Source organism: Momordica charantia (assembly GCF_013281855.1).
Source record: "Momordica charantia cultivar OHB3-1 chromosome 4 unlocalized genomic scaffold, Mcharantia_2.0 BLBB01000004.1, whole genome shotgun sequence".
NCBI classification, from domain to species: Eukaryota; Viridiplantae; Streptophyta; class Magnoliopsida; order Cucurbitales; family Cucurbitaceae; genus Momordica; species Momordica charantia.
This window is the reverse complement of record NW_028275162.1, coordinates 5,968,498-5,991,256: the sequence shown is the minus strand read 5'-3', so window position 1 is coordinate 5,991,256 and position 22,759 is coordinate 5,968,498. Positions and strand designations below refer to the sequence as shown.

General features: G+C 32.9%; 2 protein-coding genes across 3 annotated transcripts; one reads left to right on the top strand and one right to left on the bottom strand.

Annotated features, from left to right (window-relative positions):
* The first annotated feature begins 920 nt into the window (after positions 1 to 920).
* Positions 921 to 3,729, top strand: LOC111022463 (S-adenosyl-L-methionine-dependent methyltransferases superfamily protein). 2 transcript variants are annotated; one of them, XM_022299638.2, is made up of 3 exons: positions 921 to 1,095; positions 2,109 to 2,904; positions 3,270 to 3,729. In XM_022299638.2, exon 2 carries the CDS (start codon positions 2,118 to 2,120, stop codon positions 2,889 to 2,891), a length of 774 nt encoding a protein of 257 aa, XP_022155330.1. In that variant the 5' UTR covers positions 921 to 1,095; positions 2,109 to 2,117; the 3' UTR covers positions 2,892 to 2,904; positions 3,270 to 3,729. The 2 variants fall into 2 exon arrangements, with proteins under 2 accessions (XP_022155330.1, XP_022155329.1); XM_022299637.2 differs by having other exon boundaries at positions 923 to 1,095; positions 2,109 to 2,917.
* Positions 3,730 to 5,366: 1,637 nt separating this feature from the next.
* Positions 5,367 to 9,268, bottom strand: LOC111022462 (NAD(P)-linked oxidoreductase superfamily protein). Its single transcript, XM_022299636.2, has 5 exons — positions 8,736 to 9,268; positions 8,225 to 8,453; positions 7,772 to 8,071; positions 7,247 to 7,375; positions 5,367 to 5,762 (listed from the first exon to the last, which is right to left on the bottom strand). Exons 1-5 carry the CDS (start codon positions 8,915 to 8,917, stop codon positions 5,631 to 5,633), a joined length of 972 nt encoding a protein of 323 aa, XP_022155328.1. The 5' UTR covers positions 8,918 to 9,268; the 3' UTR covers positions 5,367 to 5,630.
* Positions 9,269 to 22,759: the final 13,491 nt, after the last annotated feature.

The following is a 22,759-nucleotide window of genomic DNA, read 5'->3' as shown; positions in this document are numbered from 1 at the left end:
ACGAGTTCGAGAAAATATAATCTTATGAAATATTTTAGAAAGAAGAATTTGATAAATAGTTTGAGAAATTTATGAAATGTTTTTAAAAAAAAAATTTAGAGAGAATTTCTGTTTTAGTAGAATATAAATGTAATTTTTCTTAATATATTTTATATTACATTTGAGATTGAGTTTGGGTAAAAAGAAGCTCTAACGTATTCGAAAATATAAAACTATTTTATGGTATTTATGTAAATACCTCTTTTAATATATGTATTACAAAAATTAAAATTTGGTGAATTACGAGGACTCCCACGAAAAATAATAGTTCCAGTAGGAGGATTGTTTGTAATTTTAATTTCTAACTTTTAAAATTTCAATTTTGTCAAATTAAACCTTTCCCTTGGGTTTAACTTCAACTATATTTATTCACTAATTTAATTAAAAATCAACATAAAACAACTTTTAAAACTCACCAATTTCGATGAAAATCAAACATCGCACTCGTATATGAACGAAGAATAGATCTCTCAAAACTCACAAATGTCAACAAAAATGTAGATTTAATATTATCTTTCTGAGTGTCATTCGTACGGTACATATGTTTTATAATTCATCGAACAACTTGAAAATATATTTTCGTGACGATTCTTCAGTTGGGCCGACCAAACTGACCAATCGACGTCGGTTTTTTAACTCCGCGAATTCCATTGCTTACCCATACCATCCCTCACCATTTGCGAGTCTTTTGACGAACTGACCTAAAAATTTTAAAAAGAAAATTTTTAGATTTTCTACTACAACCATGCAAAATTACGTTCACGGGCAACAAACCGATGAGAAACCAGAGGAAAATAAACTCTTTTTTCTGGTCAGAATCGTAATTTTGCTTGTTGGCTGACCTGACGCTTAGAAAAATGTAGTATTTTAGAAAATTAGGTCAAAGTCAAATTTCGATTTGGGCTCAAAATTTTGAACTTTTTCTTCAAAAATAAAAAAATCCCCACCATTTCTAGTTCCCTCTCTGTGCTATAATCAGTAGCCAGCAGAGAACAAGTAGATTCTGTGTCACTTCACATCACCCATCTGGCGGCAGTTGTGTTTTCTCCTTCTCTGGTACCATTTCATTTCTTTTGATTTCAATTTCTTTGTCTTACGGTTGATTTTATTGGGGTAGTCGCTGAATGCTAGTAATTTGTTTCAAAACCCTAGAATTGAACATAAAACCGCTTTGATTTGCATAAAAAATCATGGTGGCTATTGGCTTTTTCACATATCGGTTGACGGCTTCGAAGAAAATCGAATCCGGGAGTTTTTTGGTTAGGGGAACTCATTTTCTGTCCATAAACCCATAAAGGGGTCTTCTCTATTTGAATGATCTTCACTTAACGTTGGCTTCCTTTATAATGTCTAGAAATTTAGAAATAATGATTTGCTACTCAATTTGTTTGCCCCAAGAATCACAAAGGATAGGATTGTGCGCGCCGTGGCCGAGTTTACCGTACCTCCGGCCCCATGGCCATCTATCTTCATTGGAGCTAAGGGGACTGTCGGATTAGTTGTATTATGTTCATATAATGATTGGCAAAATGCAACTAAATCAGTGATGGACTGAAGATAATCCAATGCCAAGTTTATCTTTAAGATATGACTCCTTGCTGTCTCTCACTAATCTGCTTCCATTTTAAAGATGAAAATTAGAGTTCCGTTAACTAAATCTCTCTCCTTAAGAGAAGGTTCTGATGGAACCTTAGGATTAATCACATATTGTACCAAACGCTACCTAATTCTCTTGGAATTGCTGAGTGATTATCTGGGAACCATCTGCATACAGAACTATTGAAATCTGTTCATTCAAATTATGTTCTGCCAAACCTGATAGATTGTGTGATCTTCATCACGATATTATGCAGATTGTCCAAAAGGTTCCAGAGAGGGTTTTTGTTGTTTTGCTCATTTTGGGTTTCAAACGCACATTTTCACTCTTAGCTACTTTGCCTTCCTAGCTTGGATGTTGGATTTGACTTCTAACCACTCAATTTTTGTAGTCTTTTATTTTTGACACAATTTTTTTCTTGTAATACACATAGACACATGCTTATCTCTTATTCTCCATTTTTTCATGACAGGTCTAGCACATGTCCTCTTTCAGAACTGCACAAATTCACCTTGTGAGCTCTCATCGTGAGGTTTATGAACCCTGTGATGATTCATTTGCTTTGGTTGATGCACTTCTAGCTGACCGAGCTAACTTGTTAAACCATAATCCAACATTGTGCTTGGAAGTGGGCTGTGGTAGTGGCTATGTTATAACATCTCTTGCTCTTATGCTGGGAAAGGAAGCTTCTGGAACTCACTATATTGCTACAGATATCAATCCTCATGCATTGAGGGTCACCCAGGAGACTCTAGAAGCTCATGGGGTTCACGCAGAGTTGGTATCCACAGACATTGCATCTGGTATGGAGAAGCGACTGGCTGGAATTGTCGATGTGTTGGTTGTGAATCCACCCTATGTTCCAACACCTGAGGATGAAGTGGGTCGTGAAGGAATCGCCTCTGCTTGGGCGGGAGGGGAAAATGGCCGCAGTGTTATTGATAGGATATTGCCAGTTGCAGATGTTCTTTTGTCTGACAAAGGCTGGTTCTACATGGTTACTCTTACAGCAAACAATCCCTCTCAGATATGCCTTCAAATGAGAGAGAAGGGGTATGCTAGTAGGATTATTGTCCAGAGATCGACTGAAGAAGAGAGTCTTCATGTGATCAAGTTTTGGAAGGATGCTGATCTTCAAGTTGATGGAAAAGAATCAACTCATAGAACAGGTCCTGGTCGGGTTGTGGAGTCTCTAATTTCACAATTCCCTCGTCTCTCTTTCTGGAGAAACAGTAACAGCAACACTAACAGATGAATGGGTTATCGGCGTACGTTGCTAGGGTACCATAGCCCATTCTTCCTTGCTTAAATTTCTCTACATGTTTTCTATGTCTTGAAGACTTCAAAGAATGATTATATCTAATCAAACAAGTTCAACCTCTTAATTTTGCAAGCTTTGCAGCCAATAACTTTCACAACTTCCTTGTGTTTCCTACTTGCAATGGCTTGATCTGCTAATTAACATCCAATGTTTCGAAGCTGGAACACGTAGAGCTATATATGCTTTGTGTATATTATTAGTTTTTCATTGGCGGATTGAATGTATATGTTATTAGTTTTTCATTGGTAGATTGAAACTTGTATGGCGTATCGGCTAATTTTCGGTAGCATATCGACTGTTTCTCTCTTGCAGGACTTGAGGCTCATTCATCTACACATCCTCCATTGTTAAGGAGCAACAAGAAGTTGACAACGAGTCCAATCTTACAAATTTGTGCATTCACCAGGTGCATATAATTCGCCCTTTTTGTATATGCAAATATCTTTATTTGATCCTATAACTGCTTAAAGATCTGTCACAGTAGTCATTGCCTTAACTGTCACTTGATGATGCTTGAAACTTCAAAGTTCATAGGAAAATTTCCTTGTCGAGATATTGCTGAAAAACTATCGTCAATTGGACTGTTGCAGTTGCATAGTAACAATTTGTTGGAAGGTTTTTGTTGCGTTGATCTCAACTCAAACTAGTTCTCTATCCCATTTATAGAACGTTTAACGTTGAAGATTATTCTATTTTGGTCCCTGAACTTGAAATAAAAAAATGTCAATTTTAGTTATAAACTTAAAATAATAACCATTTTCGACCTTATGTTTATTTTGCTTTTACCGAATTAATGAGGTTGCTTTGAGTATATGTACTAAGATGTAAATGTGAGAATGTATTCCAGTTACATAAGTTGAGATAGTTTACCGAGTAAATGGATATTAAGTAACAAAATAGTACCAAGATTATTATACTTGAGACCAAAATGAAACAACCTAAAAATTTATCGACCAAAATGGACATGTTAAAAGTTTAGGGACTATAATATAATAAACGTGAAAGTTTTAGAGCTTGAAAGAAATTTAAATAGAAAATTTACCATTTATTGTCGAATTTGATAAGATTAAAATTAGTTTTGCTGGAATCAAGCCTGTTTATAACTGAACAGTTGGAATTAGCTAACAAGTTTTCATGGTATATGCTTGACACAAATAACAGATTCAAATGTACTCCATCACTTACTTAATTCTTCACATTTTTTTTCTTGAATATTTGAACCAATGCATCTCTTTCCCTCAAAACATCTGCATATCCCTCTAGTAATTTGCAATTAAAATAGAATTTTATTTTCCCAAATTTGAAAAAATTATATCAATTTCTAAGGGTTTTTTTTTTTTTTTCTCCCTTTACATGATGTTTAGAAAAGATGATTATGTTATCATCTTACTCCTCTATTTCTATGTGATTTGCAAAATTTAAACATCATATTCTTCTTCATGTCTTTGGTATAACTAGTGTATGTGGCTTATTCTACATTAAGAAAATTTAATTTTTAGTGCTGCAGGAGTATTATTTATTTTTATCACACTATAGTTTTATATTCATATCATTAATATTGATGGACTCCACATCACTTTTAATTTAATACTGACGTAGTAGTGAATGGAGAAGAGTATGTTTTACAGCAAAATTTCCCATCCTATCTATGTCAACTATGTTGATTATGTTAGACTTGAATCTATAAAAGGTTATCAAATTTTGCCCATCAACTTGGCTACTTGTATTAATTGCCACCCTAATCTTTCAATTTCATCAAATTGGATCCTAAAATTAATTGATGCTGTAATTTTTACTATCTATTCAATTTCTACTAATTCACTCATCAGTTTTAGCATAAAAATATTATAAAAAATTCTAAAAACTAATTATTCAATGAAAATCAAATTTTGCAGAAAATTAGGTTTGATCGGTGAAAAAAAAAATTGACTATTAAATAACTCAGTTAAAATTTACAAATTTCAACAAATTTCAACAAAATCTAGCTCTAAATTAGTTGCCTTAATCTTATCAATTTCATACCAAATATAGGTTTTACAATTTAATGGAAACGTTATGAAAATACTGGAAGGTAAAAATTGACCGTTATGAAAATACTGGAAGGTAAAAATTGACCGTACCTAAAAATATAAGTAAGATTGCAACATTTATCCAAATTTAAAATTCATGAAATTGAAAGTTTAGAATAAAAATTGATATATCTAGAAACTTCAATGCAGAAATTGATCATTTTCTTCATAAGGGAGTAAAAATTTATAAACCATAAGATTGTGGAACTCAATCAAGTAAAAGGTAAGTTCACTCAAAGAAATAATATGTTTTGATGATCAAGCTTTTTCTTCGACCAATCAAAGCCATAGATATTAGCCATGAACAAGTTGTAGCACAAATAATGACAGAAGACTTCCATTCAAGCAAGCTCGACAGTGAGGAGATTATCTTCATAAAATCATTTATTCAGTTGAAACAGAAAACAGAGCTGCAAAGAGGAAAGAAATCAGACAAAAGGAAGAACGGATACGCATCCGAGTCGTGAAACGATCACGGCCTTATCTACCATATGTCTACAGAAATGGAGCTCCCACATAATAGTTTGACTCAGGTTAAATACAGCAGATGATCTACATCTACATCCATAAGAACATGATACACATACCAGCAGCAGCTAAAATGTCAGCTCTGTTGGATTCCACTTGGCCATGTCTGGTTCTTGACAGGTTCAAGGATAGCTTCAACCTCTGATAGAGTTTCCTCGTCCCTCCCAAATGTTGCAAGTTCTTCAGCAGCTGCAACATTTTGCTCCACCTGATTTCAAATTGCTACAACTTGGTTAACATGCATTCTCTTTAGATTTTGAGCATGAGAGAAAAAGTTGTGTTCGGCTACTATCAATTCATGGCATCAGTCATGATATTAAATATCCATCGACACGTTGACATGTCCATCGACGTTTCCATGTATCCATGGGTTTGACATCGACACGAAGGTAAATCAACATTTCTATCATATTACAAAAAAATCGACAAAATATGAAAAATATCAACAAAATGTCACTAATATATACATAATATTAATACGAATAATTGGAAATAGAAAAATATTTATTTGTTAATTTAAATATTTTTTCGATTTTTTAATTTCGTTAACTTTTACAGAAATATCCATTGACACCAACATTTTATCGATATTTTCATGAAATTGAGACCTTGACATTTCAATCAACATGATATTGAAAACCTTGGCATCAGTCAGTATTTTGCATTCAGTAATTAAAACAAAGAAAATCCCTGCCTGTTGAAACCTACAGATACAACCTTCTCACAAAGATTGATGTTTACAGGATCCATCAAAGGAGGCTCATCAGGAGCCAGTTTGGACACTGTTAGTATGAGAAAATCCCTTTTAGAAAATATCCTCATACTTCTTTAAGGTTAAAAAAAGAAAAAAAAAAAAGCTTCTCATACACCAAGAAACTCTATTAACCTCTCCTTGGAACTCTCTTTCTAAATTCCAAACATTTTTGCAATTGCGCTTCAACCTTGATCAGTGCCAATAGGAATGGACTGTCACTATGCAATCTCCTTAGAGGCTTTGGTCTGGGACGATTCCTTAACTTTTCTTCTTTGAGTCATTCTTTCTAATAATATTTTTATTTCCTACCAAAAAAAGAAGCTGGAAATCCCAAGGTCTATTGAAGCGCCATGAACTTGTAGGCATGATACAACTAGTTCTCTTTTTTATTAATCTTTCCATTCAGTATCTTTGTAAAACTCACCCATTGACAGGATTCAAAGTCTTTTGCTGAATAAGATATAGATAAATAAAGTCTTGTTTTGTTTGTTTTTTTTTTTATTAAGAAACATGTATTTCATTGATGATATGAAATATACAAAAGGGCTTATAAGCAAGTTACAAAAACGCCTTCCAATTTGCTATGAGGTCGTTTTGTTTTTTTTTTTGTTTTTGTAGTTGTTTGAGTAGAACTCACATAATTGAACAAAACATATCTCCTTACTATAAGCAGGAGCTCCTCCTTACTTTCTTACATGGACTACTATTATTGGTTTATTTTTATTACATGTAATAAATAAGTGCATCCCGATAATACTTTGCCACAATAATATAGGCACAAAAGTATAAGCTTAGAAGAGGAAATTACCAACTGATGGATACGGAATTAGTATAAGACGTAAAAGAGAAAATACACTAATTTCAGAAAAGAAAATTGAACTCAAGATATTTAAAGTAATATGGAAAAAGAATAAAAAGCAATGAGATTCTTGAAATACCTGTCTGACAGAGTTCATGCCAACCAGCACTGTTGAAATATCTTTGTTTGACAAGCTGTATTGGAGGGCTAACTTTGAAATATTTTTTCCTTTCTTTTTACAATGAGCAGCTGCAGCTTGACATGCAGACTGTAGCAATTTTAAATAAGAGAACAATATTACTTTCAGTATAAAGTTAAAGCTCAAACAAAACAGAGTGGGAAAAATAAAAGATTAAATCACAGACACAAGTAGAGCAAATGGTTTTGGGTTTGCTTGTGTGGTCAAACAACCTAGTATTTACCACATACTATTATCAATACCTAGAAACTTAATTTTCTTCCAAGAGATAAAATTTCCATGATAGAATGAGAAATGAACTCCCCCAAACAGATGCCTTCTTTACATGACATTGGTCAATTGAGAATGAGAGCTTTCCATGCTCTATCTTGTTAAGTTTAAACTTTGAAGCTAATGAAACAAATTTTTATGGAAACTGTAGTTGCTTTGCATCAAAATCAAAGAGAAGTGCAGGAGAAATGGAACCTTCAATTCTGGCGAAGCTGGGTGCCATTCTGGAGGACCACTATCAGTTAGAAGTCCCATTGCAAGAGGAGAAGCAGTGATTACTCCAATTCCCTTACTCTTCAAGTAAGGTACCAGATCTAACAATGTTGAATCGTTAATGCTGTAGTGACAATATGAAAGAATCACATCAACGGAGCCAGGAGGTACTCGATCAAGCACATACGTAAAAATTTCCAATGGAAGCCCTGTAATACCAATGAAATGGATCTTCCCAGATTCCTTCAGCATTTGAAGTGCAGGAATCGTCTCATTCACGACCTGCAATAAACTTAATCAGCTGAAGATCTACATTTGCTTTTGTACTATAAATGAAAATAACCATGTTGATAACACAGAAACAAATGGTCAATCAAATCAATCAAATCAATCAATCCTTAAAGATAAATAACAAAGCATCAGATAAGTCACAACCTGATCGAGAGATCCAAATTCGATATCATGGCATTGCAGTATATCGACGTAATCGAGTTGTAGCCTTGCCAAACTCTCATCAATGCTCCTAGTCACCCTCTCAGCACTGAAATCAAAACCCTCAGCATATCTCCCACACTTGGTTGACACTACATACTCACTCCTTGGAACTCCTAGAGCCTTCAGTCCCTTACCAAGCATCTTTTCTGATAACGTCCCTCCATAGTACCTTTACATATGTTTAGTGTGGGAAACCCAAATTAAGTGCTAGAGCTAGACACTAGCAACAAAATGAATGCAGAAGATCAAGCATTGGATAATTCCCAAACTCACCAATTTTGCAGTAGACATCTCAATAGTTCTTCAAACAGAAAGTAGAAATTGAAAGCTAAGGCTAAAAATTCACTCCAAACACAATAACAACGAATCCAATTCCTCCAACAAGATTTTCCCAGTTAAGAAACAGAGCGAAAATTCGGACCCCAAATTGAAAGGGAAAGAAATTACGTACGGGGAGGTGTCAAAGAAGTTAATGCCGAGGCGAAAGGCTTGGCGAACGGAGGCGACGGCATCGTCCTCAGAAACGGGGCCGAAGACGCTGCCAAGAGGCGAGGCACCGAAGCCCACACTGCTGATTTTGAGGCCGGTGTTTCCCAACTTGCGGAGCTCGAGCTTGGGATGCGATGCCGCCATTGATTCAGAGGAAGGTCGGACTGAGGGTATAAGGAAAGCAATTTCGGAAGATAAACGCCAAGTTAAAGGGAAATGCGCAGATGGGGCCTCTAGAATTCAATTATTCGAGATCCGTTCCCATGTTTTGGGTTGATCATCTACACGAGGCCCCACTGGACCCGATACAGCGAAGAATTTCGCCATTGGAGACACGAATTAAGAGCAGAAGGACACCAATCAAGTAAGAGGAACTCGAGTAAGAGTATAGAATCAAGAATGAAGCAACACAACTTTAGTTTATGCTTCAAAAACCACTTCTTTTCCTTCTAAAATCACTCCCAAAATTACTTCTATTTAGAATGATAATGTTTGATAATCGATGTTTCAAACTGTTGTTGATGGAAATGTCCGAGGCTTGAATTTTATGGGGTGTCGTGGAAAATAAATATTTAAATTAGTAAATTAATATTTTACCATTTTAAAATAAACTAAAAAAGGTCTGGAATAGTTTGGGTGGCTTGGGACGACATCAAGGAATATCCTTAGTGGCGGTTTGGCAGTTTATTTTTTGGGAATGTAGATATTCGACATCTTTCAGATGTCTGAAATCTCATATGCCCGGAATTTTAGAGGTCCAGAATTTCAAATAACCGCATTTGTTTTGTACGAAAATTTATAAGGATATATGAGAATATTTTGATATGAACGTTTGTTTTGCACGATTTATTTACGGGAATATTGTAAATTTATGTAATGTTCCAAAAATGTCCTTAGCGGTCGTCGTATAATTTATATATTAAATTTAATATTATTTGAATTCATATAAAAATTGTACTTTTATTAATTTTATATTATATTTTTATGTCAATTTTAGTTTATGTTTGGTGACTAAAAGATTGCCCCCTATATTTGAATTAAAACAAATTAAGATATTATACCATTGACTAATGTTTATTTTATATCTAAATGTAGCATATAAATAAAATTATATTTAGACATTTATGAATGAATTAGTGCATACATTTATTTTTAAAATAAGATAAAATAAATGAGAAATAAATACTATTTGATGAAAAAGTATTATAGAACAAAATCGATGATGGACAAAATTGTCAAAAGAAGATGCCCTGAACACGGGAATCTTAGAAACTCCACCATGTTATAGGAGGCATCTAAATTTTTTTTTTCTTTTCTGAACCATAGATAGCTTGAATAATTGAGAGTTATGGCCACCATTTTGTTGTACTCATAAAGAGAAAAAAGACAGTAAAATTGGAAATGTTTGTCACATGTATCTCAATTTATTAAAAAGTTGTTCGTGTACCATTATGCTTTTTTAGTATACCAATTAGCACTAACATGGGTGATGAGATATTTTCGAGTTCGTCCAAAGGACAAATTCAGCCTCGCACCTACCAACCAAACCTTGCACCTCAATTTAGGCCTATGAGAAGTGAAAAACAAATTATTAGATATGATTGAGACAATGGCTGTCCCATGACCATCTCCAATTAGATGCACGTTCAAAAACATTATCCTTAATAACTATTCAGAATATACCTGGGTAGTTTCCTAATTCATGGGTGGTTTGTTCTAGTTAGATAAAACTCGCTCAGTTAACTAAAGTTGGTATACTAGGCTGACAACTTCAAGTACATGAAGACCATCCTTATATTCTTCCAATGTGGGACAACTTCCATTCCAATATTAATTGACAAAACCCAACACAAGTCTTTCTCTATCCCTAAAATCTTAAAAAGACGGTTATGTTTCTCATTCATTATACTCTTTCATGAGCAAATACGAGGTCTCAAGACTTATGATATATATTATATATATGATACACATACAAATTTGAGTGAATTATCGCACGAGACTCGCGAAATCCTAAACCAAAAAGTAAAAAGCAAAAGAAAAATTTAGAATCACTTTCCAAATAGAATTCTTCATATATATTACATATAATAATCTTTGATTTTCGCCGTTCTTCACAAAATTTTCCTTCAAACCCCTAATCTCTGCTCAATGGAATATCAAATCTCCCGCTATTCAAATCTCATAGTCGAACTGCAGATTCCTTCACCGGAAACCGAACAGCCTCCGCAAAATCCATTGCCGATCGAACAAATCGGCCTCGTCTTCACCTTCCGGAACAAACGCAGCTGCTTCGACGTAGCAGAGGACGGCGAATGGACGCTGGTATGGCAATGGCAAGACCTACGAATTCCACTCTGCGACCACCAATTCCCGGCCGCAATCTTCAATCGCGGCGGCGACTCCCTCTTCCGCCGCCTCGCCTGGAGTTTCGATCGATTCGAGCAAGAAATCGACGCCGAAATCGTCGCCGACGCCCTAATCGAGCGGTGGATTCAGATCAGAGACGAAGCGAATTCGAGAAGCTCGAGCAGAGTATTCGCGATGACAGTGGATTTGATTCTGTGGAGCGTCGAGGCGCGCCATGAAATTAGACCGGATGGAATGAGCGTGGCGGCGGGAGAAACCGGAATGGTGCCGGCGTGCGGCGGAGCGGTGACGGAGATGTTGAGGAGAATCGAAATCGAAGAACAGGCGAGAAATTGTGTGATCTGTTTGGAGGGATTGAGAAAGAAGGGGGAATTTGGTTTGCAAATGCCGTGTTTACATGTGTTTCATGGACGGTGCATACGAGAATGGCTGAAGAACAGCCATTACTGTCCAATTTGCAGGTTTCAAATGCCTACACAAATCTAAGAGAAGAGATCAGAACTAATTTTAGGGTTTTTTTTTTGGTTGTTTCTTCCTTTTATTAGTTTTTGATATATCACCAATTTTTCTGATCGGTTTATAAACCCTAAACCCTGATTTTAACAAAGTTTCAGGATCCATGTTCTAAATTTTGGTTGAAACATAGTGATAGTCCCTATTAACAATTTAGTTTCTTCTATACTTAGTCATAACTATTCTAATTTTTGGTTTTTGTTGTTTTTAGTATTTTGGTTTTTGGTTTTCTGTTAAAAAAAAAAACGATGTATGTTTGATAACAATTTTTTTGTTTTTTGTTTTTAGAAGATGAGTGAGGATCTTCTCCCCCATCTTCGTGCTCGTAAAAATGTCTCCGAAAAATTATCGGTTTTATAATTATTTTTATAATTTAAGTATAAAAAAGTGTAATAAATATATATTAATTATTTAAAAAATGGAATCGGGGACGGGGATATGGTCGGAACATGCATTTTGTATTTTTGGGATCCGATCCTGCGGAAATTTTTGTCGTGAAATGTAAATATTGGAAGATAAATTTTAGAGAGATAAATAAAAAGAATTAAGAAAAATTAATGAAAGAAAAGTTAAAAGACAAAAAGAGAAAAATTGTAGAGAAAAAAAAAGTCGAGAGGGAAAGATATGTTGAAGAAAAAAAAGAAATTATAAAGAAAGAGAAAAGTTATAGTGGAAAATTTATAGATAAAAACAAGATTCAAAATAAAATTTTTAGAGAAAATAAATAAATATAAAGATAAATAAAAGTTACAGTGAAAGAAAATTGAACGAAAAAATAAAATACAATTTAAAATTATAAAATATTAAATTTTTAGGGAGATAAATGAAACTGGTCGGAAAAAAACAAAAATACACCAAAATAGACAAAAATACACCAAAATAGAGAAATTTAGAAATAAAAAAAATTTAGAGTGAAATAAGTTTTTTAGAGATAAATATGAGAAAGAAAAAAAGTTGAATATTTAGAAGAGCAGATGAGATTTTGAAAAACAAAAGCTGTTTTTGAAATTTTTTTTTAAAAATTATTTTTGAAAAATAAAACACAGAAAATTGAATTGGTTATTAAACAACCATGTTTTTTAAAAACAAAAACAAAAAATGAAATGGTTATGAAATGAATATTTTTTTTTTTATTTTTATAGTATAATATGTGGGTGGGAACTCGAACCCTTCATGTTGGATACATATACCTTGTTTTGGTTGGAATTGTATATATATTTTTATTATTTATTATTATTTTTGTGGAAATATGTAACTTTCTTTAAAAAAATCATTCTCAAAATATAAATAAAAATAAGTTAAAAGACATATTTAGTCTTGATCATTAGTCATGTACTTTAAAATTGATAACAATTTAACTCTTAGCATTAAAAATAAGATTAGATTTAACGAAAGAGAATGTGTACGAATTAATAATGCAAAATCAATCTATGAACCCTAAATTAAATAATCCTCTTCGACAGAATTCCTTCTCACCATTTTTATTTATAGTTATTACACACATCTTCTTACCATCGCATATTGATTTTCGCAATCAAAATTCATGGCACAAACAAATTATAAGCCAATAAATCCAACACAGGAAAAATTAGCCGATAGCTGAGAATGAGGAGAAGAAATATGACGAATAAGTTGAAGAGCCAAACAAATAGGATTAAATCGTTACTTTTGAAGGTTCAAGGATTAAATGGTTACTTTAACGAAAGTTCAGGCACTAAATGTGTTTTTTAACCATAAAAATATTTGTTTTATCATTTTTTTAATACAACGTGTGGACTAAATCGCTTTGGCTTGTTTTATCATTTTTAAATCCGTGAAGGTTGGAGTTATGCAACTCTAAAAACAGAAACATTCTTATTTTGGCAGACTTTGTTTCTAAGTTAGTGATTTAATAATTATTGCAGATGAATAATTTCTTTATATTATAGATATTTTTTAATTATAAAACTTCGCTTTAAGATTCTAAATTTTAATTATCATTCTTTTATCTCTTTTATCATACTTGATGATTTTATTCCCTATCAAAATAATAATAATAATAGGAAAAAAAAGAAAAAAGAAAAAAAATTATCAAGGCATTTAGGAAATTGTAAAACAAAATTTTGAAAACTACTTTGTTGATTTTCAAATTTTGGCATACATTTTGAAAATGTTTATAAAAACTGTGTAAGATTTTATAAGATGCTTATATATATTATTAGTGGATTTTAAAAAGTAGAAAGTGTCTAATTGATTCTCTGTTACTCTTTAAAAAACGAAGGTTATAATTTGGTCACAAAAACAGTATTTAATATTTATAACAACTAATTTTGAAATTTGACAAGAATGAGATCAAGATGTGTATAGTAGGAAACAAATCCATAACATAATACATGCTCTATTTAAAAAACAACACGTTTTATATTTTTTTATAAATCTATTGATGAGAATTTGTTGAATTGGTAGGCATTTGAAATCTACAAGTGGGACAATAATGACTGTTGTTAAGCCACTTCTTAATGCATCTTCCATGAAACACATGCAAGCAAGGCATCTGCAGTAATGACATTCCACTATCCATATCTTGGTTGGTGATCTCCTCCAAGCAAATGACACAAGTAGTTGTTGATTCTGGTGCAATCTCATCAAACTTTACGGTCTTTAACATCTTCTCAATACCAACTTCGCTTGCTGGAACCATAGCATAATCATCGTCATAATCATAATCATAATGAATGATTGAATTCCACAAATGCAGCGTAACTTCAAGGGAAAAAACTCTCCCAAATGCACTGGAATTAGAATTGTCATTATGATCACGATTTGCAGCTGTTGCAGCTACTTCTCGTTTGACATGGAGCCAGTGGTTTATTATTTGGTGTGCCATGGCTTGTATGTTAATGGAGTCTTCATACTCTTTGAACTGCCATGATAGGAAGCGCTGCAAAGTCTTGTCGTGAATGCCACGGTTGAAGATGCACTCTGGAAGTTGGTAATCAGCGAAGCAAAACGTAGGGGTTTGGCGATGGCTCACCAATGTTGGAGCATGTTCCCCTAAGACTTGGAAATGATCGTATTGGGCCTGTACATGGAGTTTCAGCCTGATTTTTTCCACCATTGATATTGATATTAATTCAAGATCAGGATCGATGCCACTTTTGACTTTGATTGACATGCCCACTGTAGAATCTCCAAGAAGATCGCGGAGATGCTCCATTAATTATATTTTGTTCACACAAGATTCAACAACCAACTAAATACTTTGATTCAGAGTGAAGATGAGATCAGAGTTTTGAATGATGAAAATTAGGAGACATTAAGACATTTATATATAGGAGGCATGAGCTTATTCCCATTTCCTTAATGTTGTAGGAAACTCAATTCTATTGGGTTTCAGTTTCGATTTCCTACTTCATTTTCAAATTCCTTTATCTTATCTCTAATCTCTATTCATTTGTAATTAATATCTTCTTAATCTTTTCAAATTTTAAATTTTTTTTTTAAATTCGGTCATCTAGGAGATAAAGACCTATACTTAATATTTTCAAATTTCAAAAACTTCAAATTTCAAATTTGTCTCATCTCCATGCGTCATCTACGACAATTTTTGAAATTTATATTATACATTTATTATTATTGAATATCTTGAGTATAAAATTTAGTAATATTTTTTGTATCAATAATAATGCTTCCTCTATTGAAAAATTATATTAATCTTTTTTAATTGGTTGATAAAATAATATTTGAAAAATTATTATTATTATTATCCTAATTAAGTTGAATTTGTTGGAGTTGGACTAAATTGTTACTAATTTAAAAGTCCAAAGACTACTAAATAGTTACAAATTAAAATTCAAGAACTAAATTGTTACTTTAGTAAAAGTGAGGACGAAATCTGTTTTTTAACCCAATTTCTATAAAAGAAAAATAGAGTAAAAATCGAAAATTAAGGAAAATATTGATCACAATTGAACTAATAATTAATTCAAATTAGTGTTTATAAATATATAAAGAAAATGATGGATTGAAAATATATAAAGAAAATGTTCAATTGAACTAATAATTAATTCAAGTTATCTGTATCGATTACAACTCTTTCTATTCTTTAAAATAATTTTTCAAAATCTATTTAAATACAATGTTATTCTAGACTGAAAATGACTGCTGTTTATAGTTTCCAATTTATATTTCCAAAATATTAAAAAACACTTTTGGTCGTGTACTTTCAGTGAAGTAACAATTTAGTCTTGATCTTTAGCTTGTAATTAACGATTTAGTCTCTCTACTTTTAAATTTGTAACAATTTGGTCTTCAAACTATAAAATTTAAAACTTTCCTTATTTATTGCTATGGGAATTGGAATCATATATTTAGCAAAGGTGATCGTTTTTTTTTAATTTTTAAATATTTGGACATATCAAAACAAGCATAACTTAGTGTTAATGGACATATATCTTCGATGGAAGGTTAATTAAAACAATATATAAAAGGAGAAAATTAAAAACTTTCTTTATTTATTGCTTCGGGAATTCGACTCATATATTTTGTAAAGATGATTTTATTTTAACTTTTAAATATTTGGACAAGCCAAAACAAGCATAGTTCAACGATAACTGACATATATCACTAAGAGGTTGTGAGTTCGATCCTCCACCCCACATGTTGTATTAAAATATATATAACAATTTTAAGCTTCATATCTCGGACCGTTAACAACTTCTTAGTCAATTTACTATTCAACTCCCCGCTTTATTATTTTCTCTTTCTTCAAATGGCTCCAACATCTTCTCATACATCTTTTCTCTTTATCTCTTAGCCTCCATAAGAATGTTAATAAAATAATAACTCAATGATATCTTATTTTTCTACTAACAAATTTTAACAATTTTTTTTATATAGACATTCTCGTAGAGGGTCTTTTTAGAATTCATATTTTATAATATCTAAATTTATTATTCATAGAAAATAGAGCATTAGGTTGTAAGGAGTGCAGAACAGAGTCCCACATTGATTAAGGAAAAGGAGATGATACAGATGAAAATATGATATGATTTGAATTATTTTAGTATTGGTTTATCCAATTATGACTTGGATATAATTTAGGATATGATTTAGATTTCCAATTTCTTGATTTAGGTATCTAAATTTATTTGATTTTTATGTCCAAAACGTGCCATATGAGTTTGTGTTGAATTGAACTTTTTGTTTTAATCTAAACCTAGTAGACCCATTTCAAATTTTCATCTAGTTTCTACGAATTTTTGGAACAAGCATGTAATTAGTTCGGACTTGTTTATTAAATTGTTGAATTGCGACAAGAGACTAACAACTTAAAATTTTGGATGGGTAAAAAAAAATTAACAAAGAAGAAAAGAATAAGATCAATCTAATCTATATGGTTTCTTTATCAAAGCATGGAAAAGCAACTACACACAAGAACCACACGGGAGAGAAAATTAACAAAATTAACGGTTCAAGTCCCAAATACAATTTAAAATTCCGTGTAGCTCATATACATGCATGTAACTATGTAGAATGTTGAGCATTTGTTAAATTTGTAGGCATTTGAAATCTACAAGTGGGACAATAATGACTATTGTTAAGCCACTTGAGGATGCATTTTTTATGAAACACATGCAAGCAAGGCATCTGCACCAATAACATTCCACTGTCGATATCTTGGTTGGGCATCGTGGTGATTTCCTCCAAACAAATCACACAAGTAGTTGCTGATTCCAGTACAATCTCCTCAAACTTTACGGTCTTTAACATCTTCTCAATACCAACTTCGCTTGCTGGAACCATAGCATAATCATCATCATCATCTTCAATGACCGAATTCCACAAATGCAAGGTAACTTCAAGAGGAAAAACTCTCCCAAACGCAATGGAATTGGAATTGTTGTTACGATCACGAGTGGTAGCTGCTGCAGCTGCTTCTCGTTTGACATGGAGCCAGTGGTTTATTATTTGGTATGTCATGGCTGGTATGTTAATGCAATCTTCATATTCTTTGAACTACCATGATAGGAAACGCTGCAGAGTGTTGTCGCAAATGCCACGGTTGAAGATGTGCACAGGAAGTTGGTAAGCTGCTGTGAAGAATGTAGGGGAATGGTGATGGCTAACCAAAGTTGGAGTAGTGGAGACCACTTGGAAGTGATGACATTCGGCTTGGACTTGGAGTTCCATCCTGATCTCTTTCACTACCGATATTGACGATTCAAGATCAGAAGGAGCTTCAAATTGTAACTGAGAGGAGGAGGAGGAGCCAGCTTTAACCTTGATTGATATTTCCATCGTGGAATCCTCAAGAAGATCACGTAGATGCTCCATTAGTTATATTTTTAACACAAAATTCAATAACAACAAAAAACTTTGTTTCAGAGTTTTCAACGATGAAAATTAGGAGACATTAGAGAGATTTATATATAAGAGTTAGGAGGGAAGAGCTTATTCCCATTTCCATATTGTTTTGGGAAACTGAATTCTATTGGCTTTTGTTTTCCATTTATTACTTCATTTTCGAATCTCTTTTATATCTTTATCCTAATCTTTTTTAAATTTCAAAACTTTTTGGTTGTAAATGGTCATCTACGGCAATTTCTGAATTATTATTATTAAATATCATACCATTTTAATTTAGTAATATATTTTATATCAATAATAATGCTCCTTCTAATAAAAACAATTTATGGCCCGTTTGAAAACCAATTAATTAATTTTGTTTTTTGTTCTTAGTTTTTTGAAAACCGGGGAAAACCCATTCAATTTTTTTTTTCAAAAACCATTGAAAAATTCTATGTAAATTTCAAAAAAAAAAGGAAAAAAAATTTTAAAATCTTATTTTTTCTCTTAATACTTAATTATTTTATTTCATATATTTATCTCTAACAAATACCTTTGTCATTCTAAAATATTTTTCTTTGTAAATATTTCTTTAAAACATTTATTTTTTCCTCTCTAAAATAATAATATTTTAAATATTTATCATTATTTTTCACTCTCCAAAATTTTTTTCTCTATGTATTTTTTCTTTTTGTTCTAACGGATCACTCTTATTTCTTTCTCAAAAATTTTAATATTTTTTTGAATTTAAAATTTTAGTATTTTTCTGAACTTTTCTCTCTTTAAGATTTGTCTTTTATAATTATTATTTTTCTTTCTAATCTATTTTTCCTCTAAAATGATATCTCCTCTTCTCTTTCAATTTTTTCTCTTTGTATTTATTTACCTCTCGAATCTTGCTTTTATCTCTAAAGTTTTGCATATTATAATTTTTCTTTTTCTTTCTAATTTCTTTATTTGTCTTTAATGTATCTTTTCTTCTCAAGCTTTACTCGTTTTTCTCGAGAAAAAGTTTTTTTTTTTATCTTTAACTTTTTTTCACTAATTTTTTTTCCAAATCTTTTTCTTTATTTCTCTAAAATTTATCTTTCAAAAGTTTATTTTTATCTCTCTAGTCGTTTCATGTCTCTGCTTTAGGGATGACAAAAATTCTTGCAAGGTTGGGTCTAGGGGTGTTCAAGAAAACTGACAATCCAATGAACCTGACCAATCCAACCTAAACCGTAAGGGTTGGGCTGGGTTAGATAAAGGTTCGGGTTGGGTTGGGTTAAATTTTCTGTGAACCGATCAGTTCGGTTCGGTTCGCAGGTTCGACTAAGAAAAAATCGGTTCGAACCGAACCGAACCGAAATCATTATCTTAATATTATATTATATTATATATATATTTAAGTTTTAGAGTTTTTCTTCTCATTATGCGCCTCCATCTTCGATCTCCCCTCTTCCATCCCCTCAGATTTCCCTTCCATCTCATATCTTTCATCTCCTCAGATTTATTCTTCATCTCACGTCTTTAATCTCTGATTTCATCTCTCAATTTATCACTCATCCCTCAAACTCGATTTCACTTCTCTCATCTATCACGATTTTATCTTGTTCATCGTCGCTATCTATCCGTCGCATGTCGCAATCGTTCGTTGCCGCAAGCTCGTCGCCTCGTCTGTTGCTGAAGGCCCATCACCATCGTCCATTGCTGCAAGCCGTCTTCCTTCGCTTGTCGCGCTGTTTGTTGCCCATTGCATCAATCTCCATATCTATTGTGTGACTGTATGAATGTTATAAGTTGGGTATTTTTTGTTCCTTTTAATGTGAGTGGATTTTCTCTATTATTTCCTTCTCTTGGTTTGTTTAGATCTGGAATTTGAAACTACGATGATTTGTTTGGATCTACTAAGGTGATGTGTTTGGATCTACTAAGGTGATGTGTTTTGATCTGGAACTTGAAACTAATAACAACCCGGTGACCCAACCCGATCCAAGCCAAAAATTTTGGGTCGGGTTGGCCATCATATTCGGTTCCACCGGTTCTGTGATCTGATCAACCCGAAAAATCGGGTTGGTCCAAAAAAATCCCCTAACCCGACCTAACCCAACCCATGAACACTCCTAGTTGGGTCCGTGCTCCAAAAATAAGAAATGCATGTCTCGACCCAATCTCCGATTTTATTTTTTAAATATTTAATATATATTTTATTGACATATTTACTCAATTATGAATAAAATATTAAATATTTTTTAAAACTAAATATTTATACTAGTAAATAATAATTCTAAAAATAACTAATATATATTTATTACACTTTTTTATTTTTAAATTCTAAAAATAATTAAAATTAATTATAAAATAACTTTCCCTATCACCAAATAAGTATTCTTTAACATGGATCTAGATTCTCGAAGAACAAGGTGGAGATGAAAGATTAAAATTTTTCTACGAGTACGAGAATGGAAAAGGACATCCTCAATCTCGTCCTATACTACTGTCATCTCTACTGTACTTATAATTTTTTCTCCCTAATATATATTTTTAATTTTCTAACTTTTTAAACATAAAACTAAAAATGGTATTTTCATTGTCAAATCAATGAAGGTTTTGCTTTCTGACCATAGTGCAAACACACTGATTGTTTTAGCCACCAAAATTTGGGCCAACCTTGCCCTTAAAAAACCTAAATTCTTTTTATGGTGTTGTGCTGCACAGGGGAATTAATATACGTCATAGGCTCCAAATTAGACTTCCCATCATGTGCTTAAATTCAAGCTGATGCACACTCTACAATCAAGGTAACAACTCTAGGGATCATCTATTTATCCATGCAAGGTCGAACATTTCTTTCACCATTATTCACAATTCAGAATCGTCATGTATCTCTAGTTAAAAGGTCGTGAGTTCAAATCTCCACCCTTTTATTATTGCATTTAAAAAAAAAAACTTTCACTTCTCTCGAGACAATGTTTAAATTCGTAGCCAAATTTCAAAAAAACAAAAACAAATTTGTTAAACCACTTTTTTTTCTTGGGTTTAGATTCAAGTGAAAATAATGTTTCTAAGTTTAATTAAAAAAAACCAAAAATAATTTCTTTATATTATATATTCAAAGAGGTTATAATATAACTTTTAGTGGTAGGTTATACACCGCTGCTGCTTCGACGTAGCAGAGGATGGCAAACGGACGCTGGTATGGCAATGGCAAGACCTACGAATTCCACTCTGCGACCACCAATTCCCGGCCGGAATCTTCAATCGCGGCGGCGACTCCCTCTTCCGCCGCCTCGCCTGGAGTTTCGACCGATTCGAGCAAGAAATCGACGCCGAAATCGTCGCCGACGCCCTAATCGAGCGGTGGATTCAGATCAGAGACGAAGCGAATTCGAGAAGCTCGAACAGAGTATTCGCGATGATGGTGGATTTGATTCTGTGGAGCGTCGAGGCGCGCCATGAAATTAGGCCGGATGGAATGAGCGTGGCGGCGGGAGAAAGCGGAATGGTGCCGGCGTACGGCAGAGCGGTAACGGAGATGAGGAGAATCGGAATCGAAGAACAGGCGAGAAATTGTGTGATCTGTTTGGAGGGATTGAGAAAGAAGGGGGAATTTGGTTTGCAAATGCCGTGTTTACATGTGTTTCATGGACGGTGCATACGAGAATGGCTGAAGAACAGCCATTACTGTCCAATTTGCAGGTTTCAAATGCCCACACAAATCTAAGAGAAGAGATCGGAATTAATTTTAGGGTTTTTTTTTTCGTTTCTTCCTTTTCTTAGTTTTTTGATATGTCACCAATTTTTTGAAATGGAATCAACCTTCAAAATATGACTTTCGGAGTTTATCGTTCAAAGAATCTACACATCTAAAAAATGAATTTTTTCAAGGGTCACAAAAACATGGAAGATATGGAGATTTTCGTGCTCTAAGAAGATTTTGTTATTTATCGTATACAAAATATGTGGAATGAAATTAATGTTGGTACAAAGTTGGTGATAATTTATTGGGGTTGGTCAGAAGCGTTAAAAAACTCGGTTGAGTTGGCTACGATCTAGTCGAGTTTTTTTAGTACTTCAGCCTCCAAAAATTTGAACTTCTCCATATAAATTAGGGGTAGTTTTGTCTTTTCATAGCCTCTGATGTGTCACAAAAACTTCTCTTAGATTAGAAAAGTGAAATACTTCATGTTGGGTAATTTGAGCAAAACCTAAAACTTTTTAGGTTATATAGGGATCAATTTCCCGTGATAGTTCCTATTAACAACTTCGTTTTTTTTTTAAATTTTATATCAATAAGTATCCGAGCCCAACTAATCTGAGACGACAACCACCTGATCCTACAACATTTGGTACCGAGAAACACGTAGAAATTACTAATTCCTAAGGGTCATCGCGAGGTTATTAACAATTTAGTTCTTCTACCTGTATTCTTTAGTTTATAACTTTTTAGAAATTAAATATTTTTATTTATTATTATTATTATGGTAGAAAGAGGTGATTCCAGTTTACCACTATTATATTTTTTGTTTCTTATTTTTTAGAAATATTCTCAAAATAGTTTAGAAATTTTGGAACAACGTAAACAAATTTCTTGGTTCTCCTCCCAAGTGTTAACAAATCTGAAATACCGCTAGTCTTTTACATAGAAAACAAAACAAAACAATAATCAAATCTAAGTATTAGCAAGAAGAGAAGAAGAGAAAGCACAAAGATTATTACGATGCTTTGTCTACATCCACTTTGAATCAGAGTCTTTCGTTAGAGACTTCTTACAAAAGAAGAGCTTAAAATTGGTTA

Coding starts and splice junctions, on each gene's coding strand:
- LOC111022463 (XM_022299638.2), top strand. CDS start 2,118: ATGTCCTCTTTCAGAACTGCACAAATTCACCTTGTGAGCTCTCATCGT.
- LOC111022462 (XM_022299636.2), bottom strand. CDS start 8,917: ATGGCGGCATCGCATCCCAAGCTCGAGCTCCGCAAGTTGGGAAACACC. Junction 8,454..8,735: donor AACTTCTTTGACACCTCCCC/GTACGTAATTTC, acceptor ACATATGTAAAG/GTACTATGGAGGGACGTTAT. Junction 7,376..7,771: donor CAGCTTCGCCAGAATTGAAG/GTTCCATTTCTC, acceptor AAATTGCTACAG/TCTGCATGTCAAGCTGCAGC.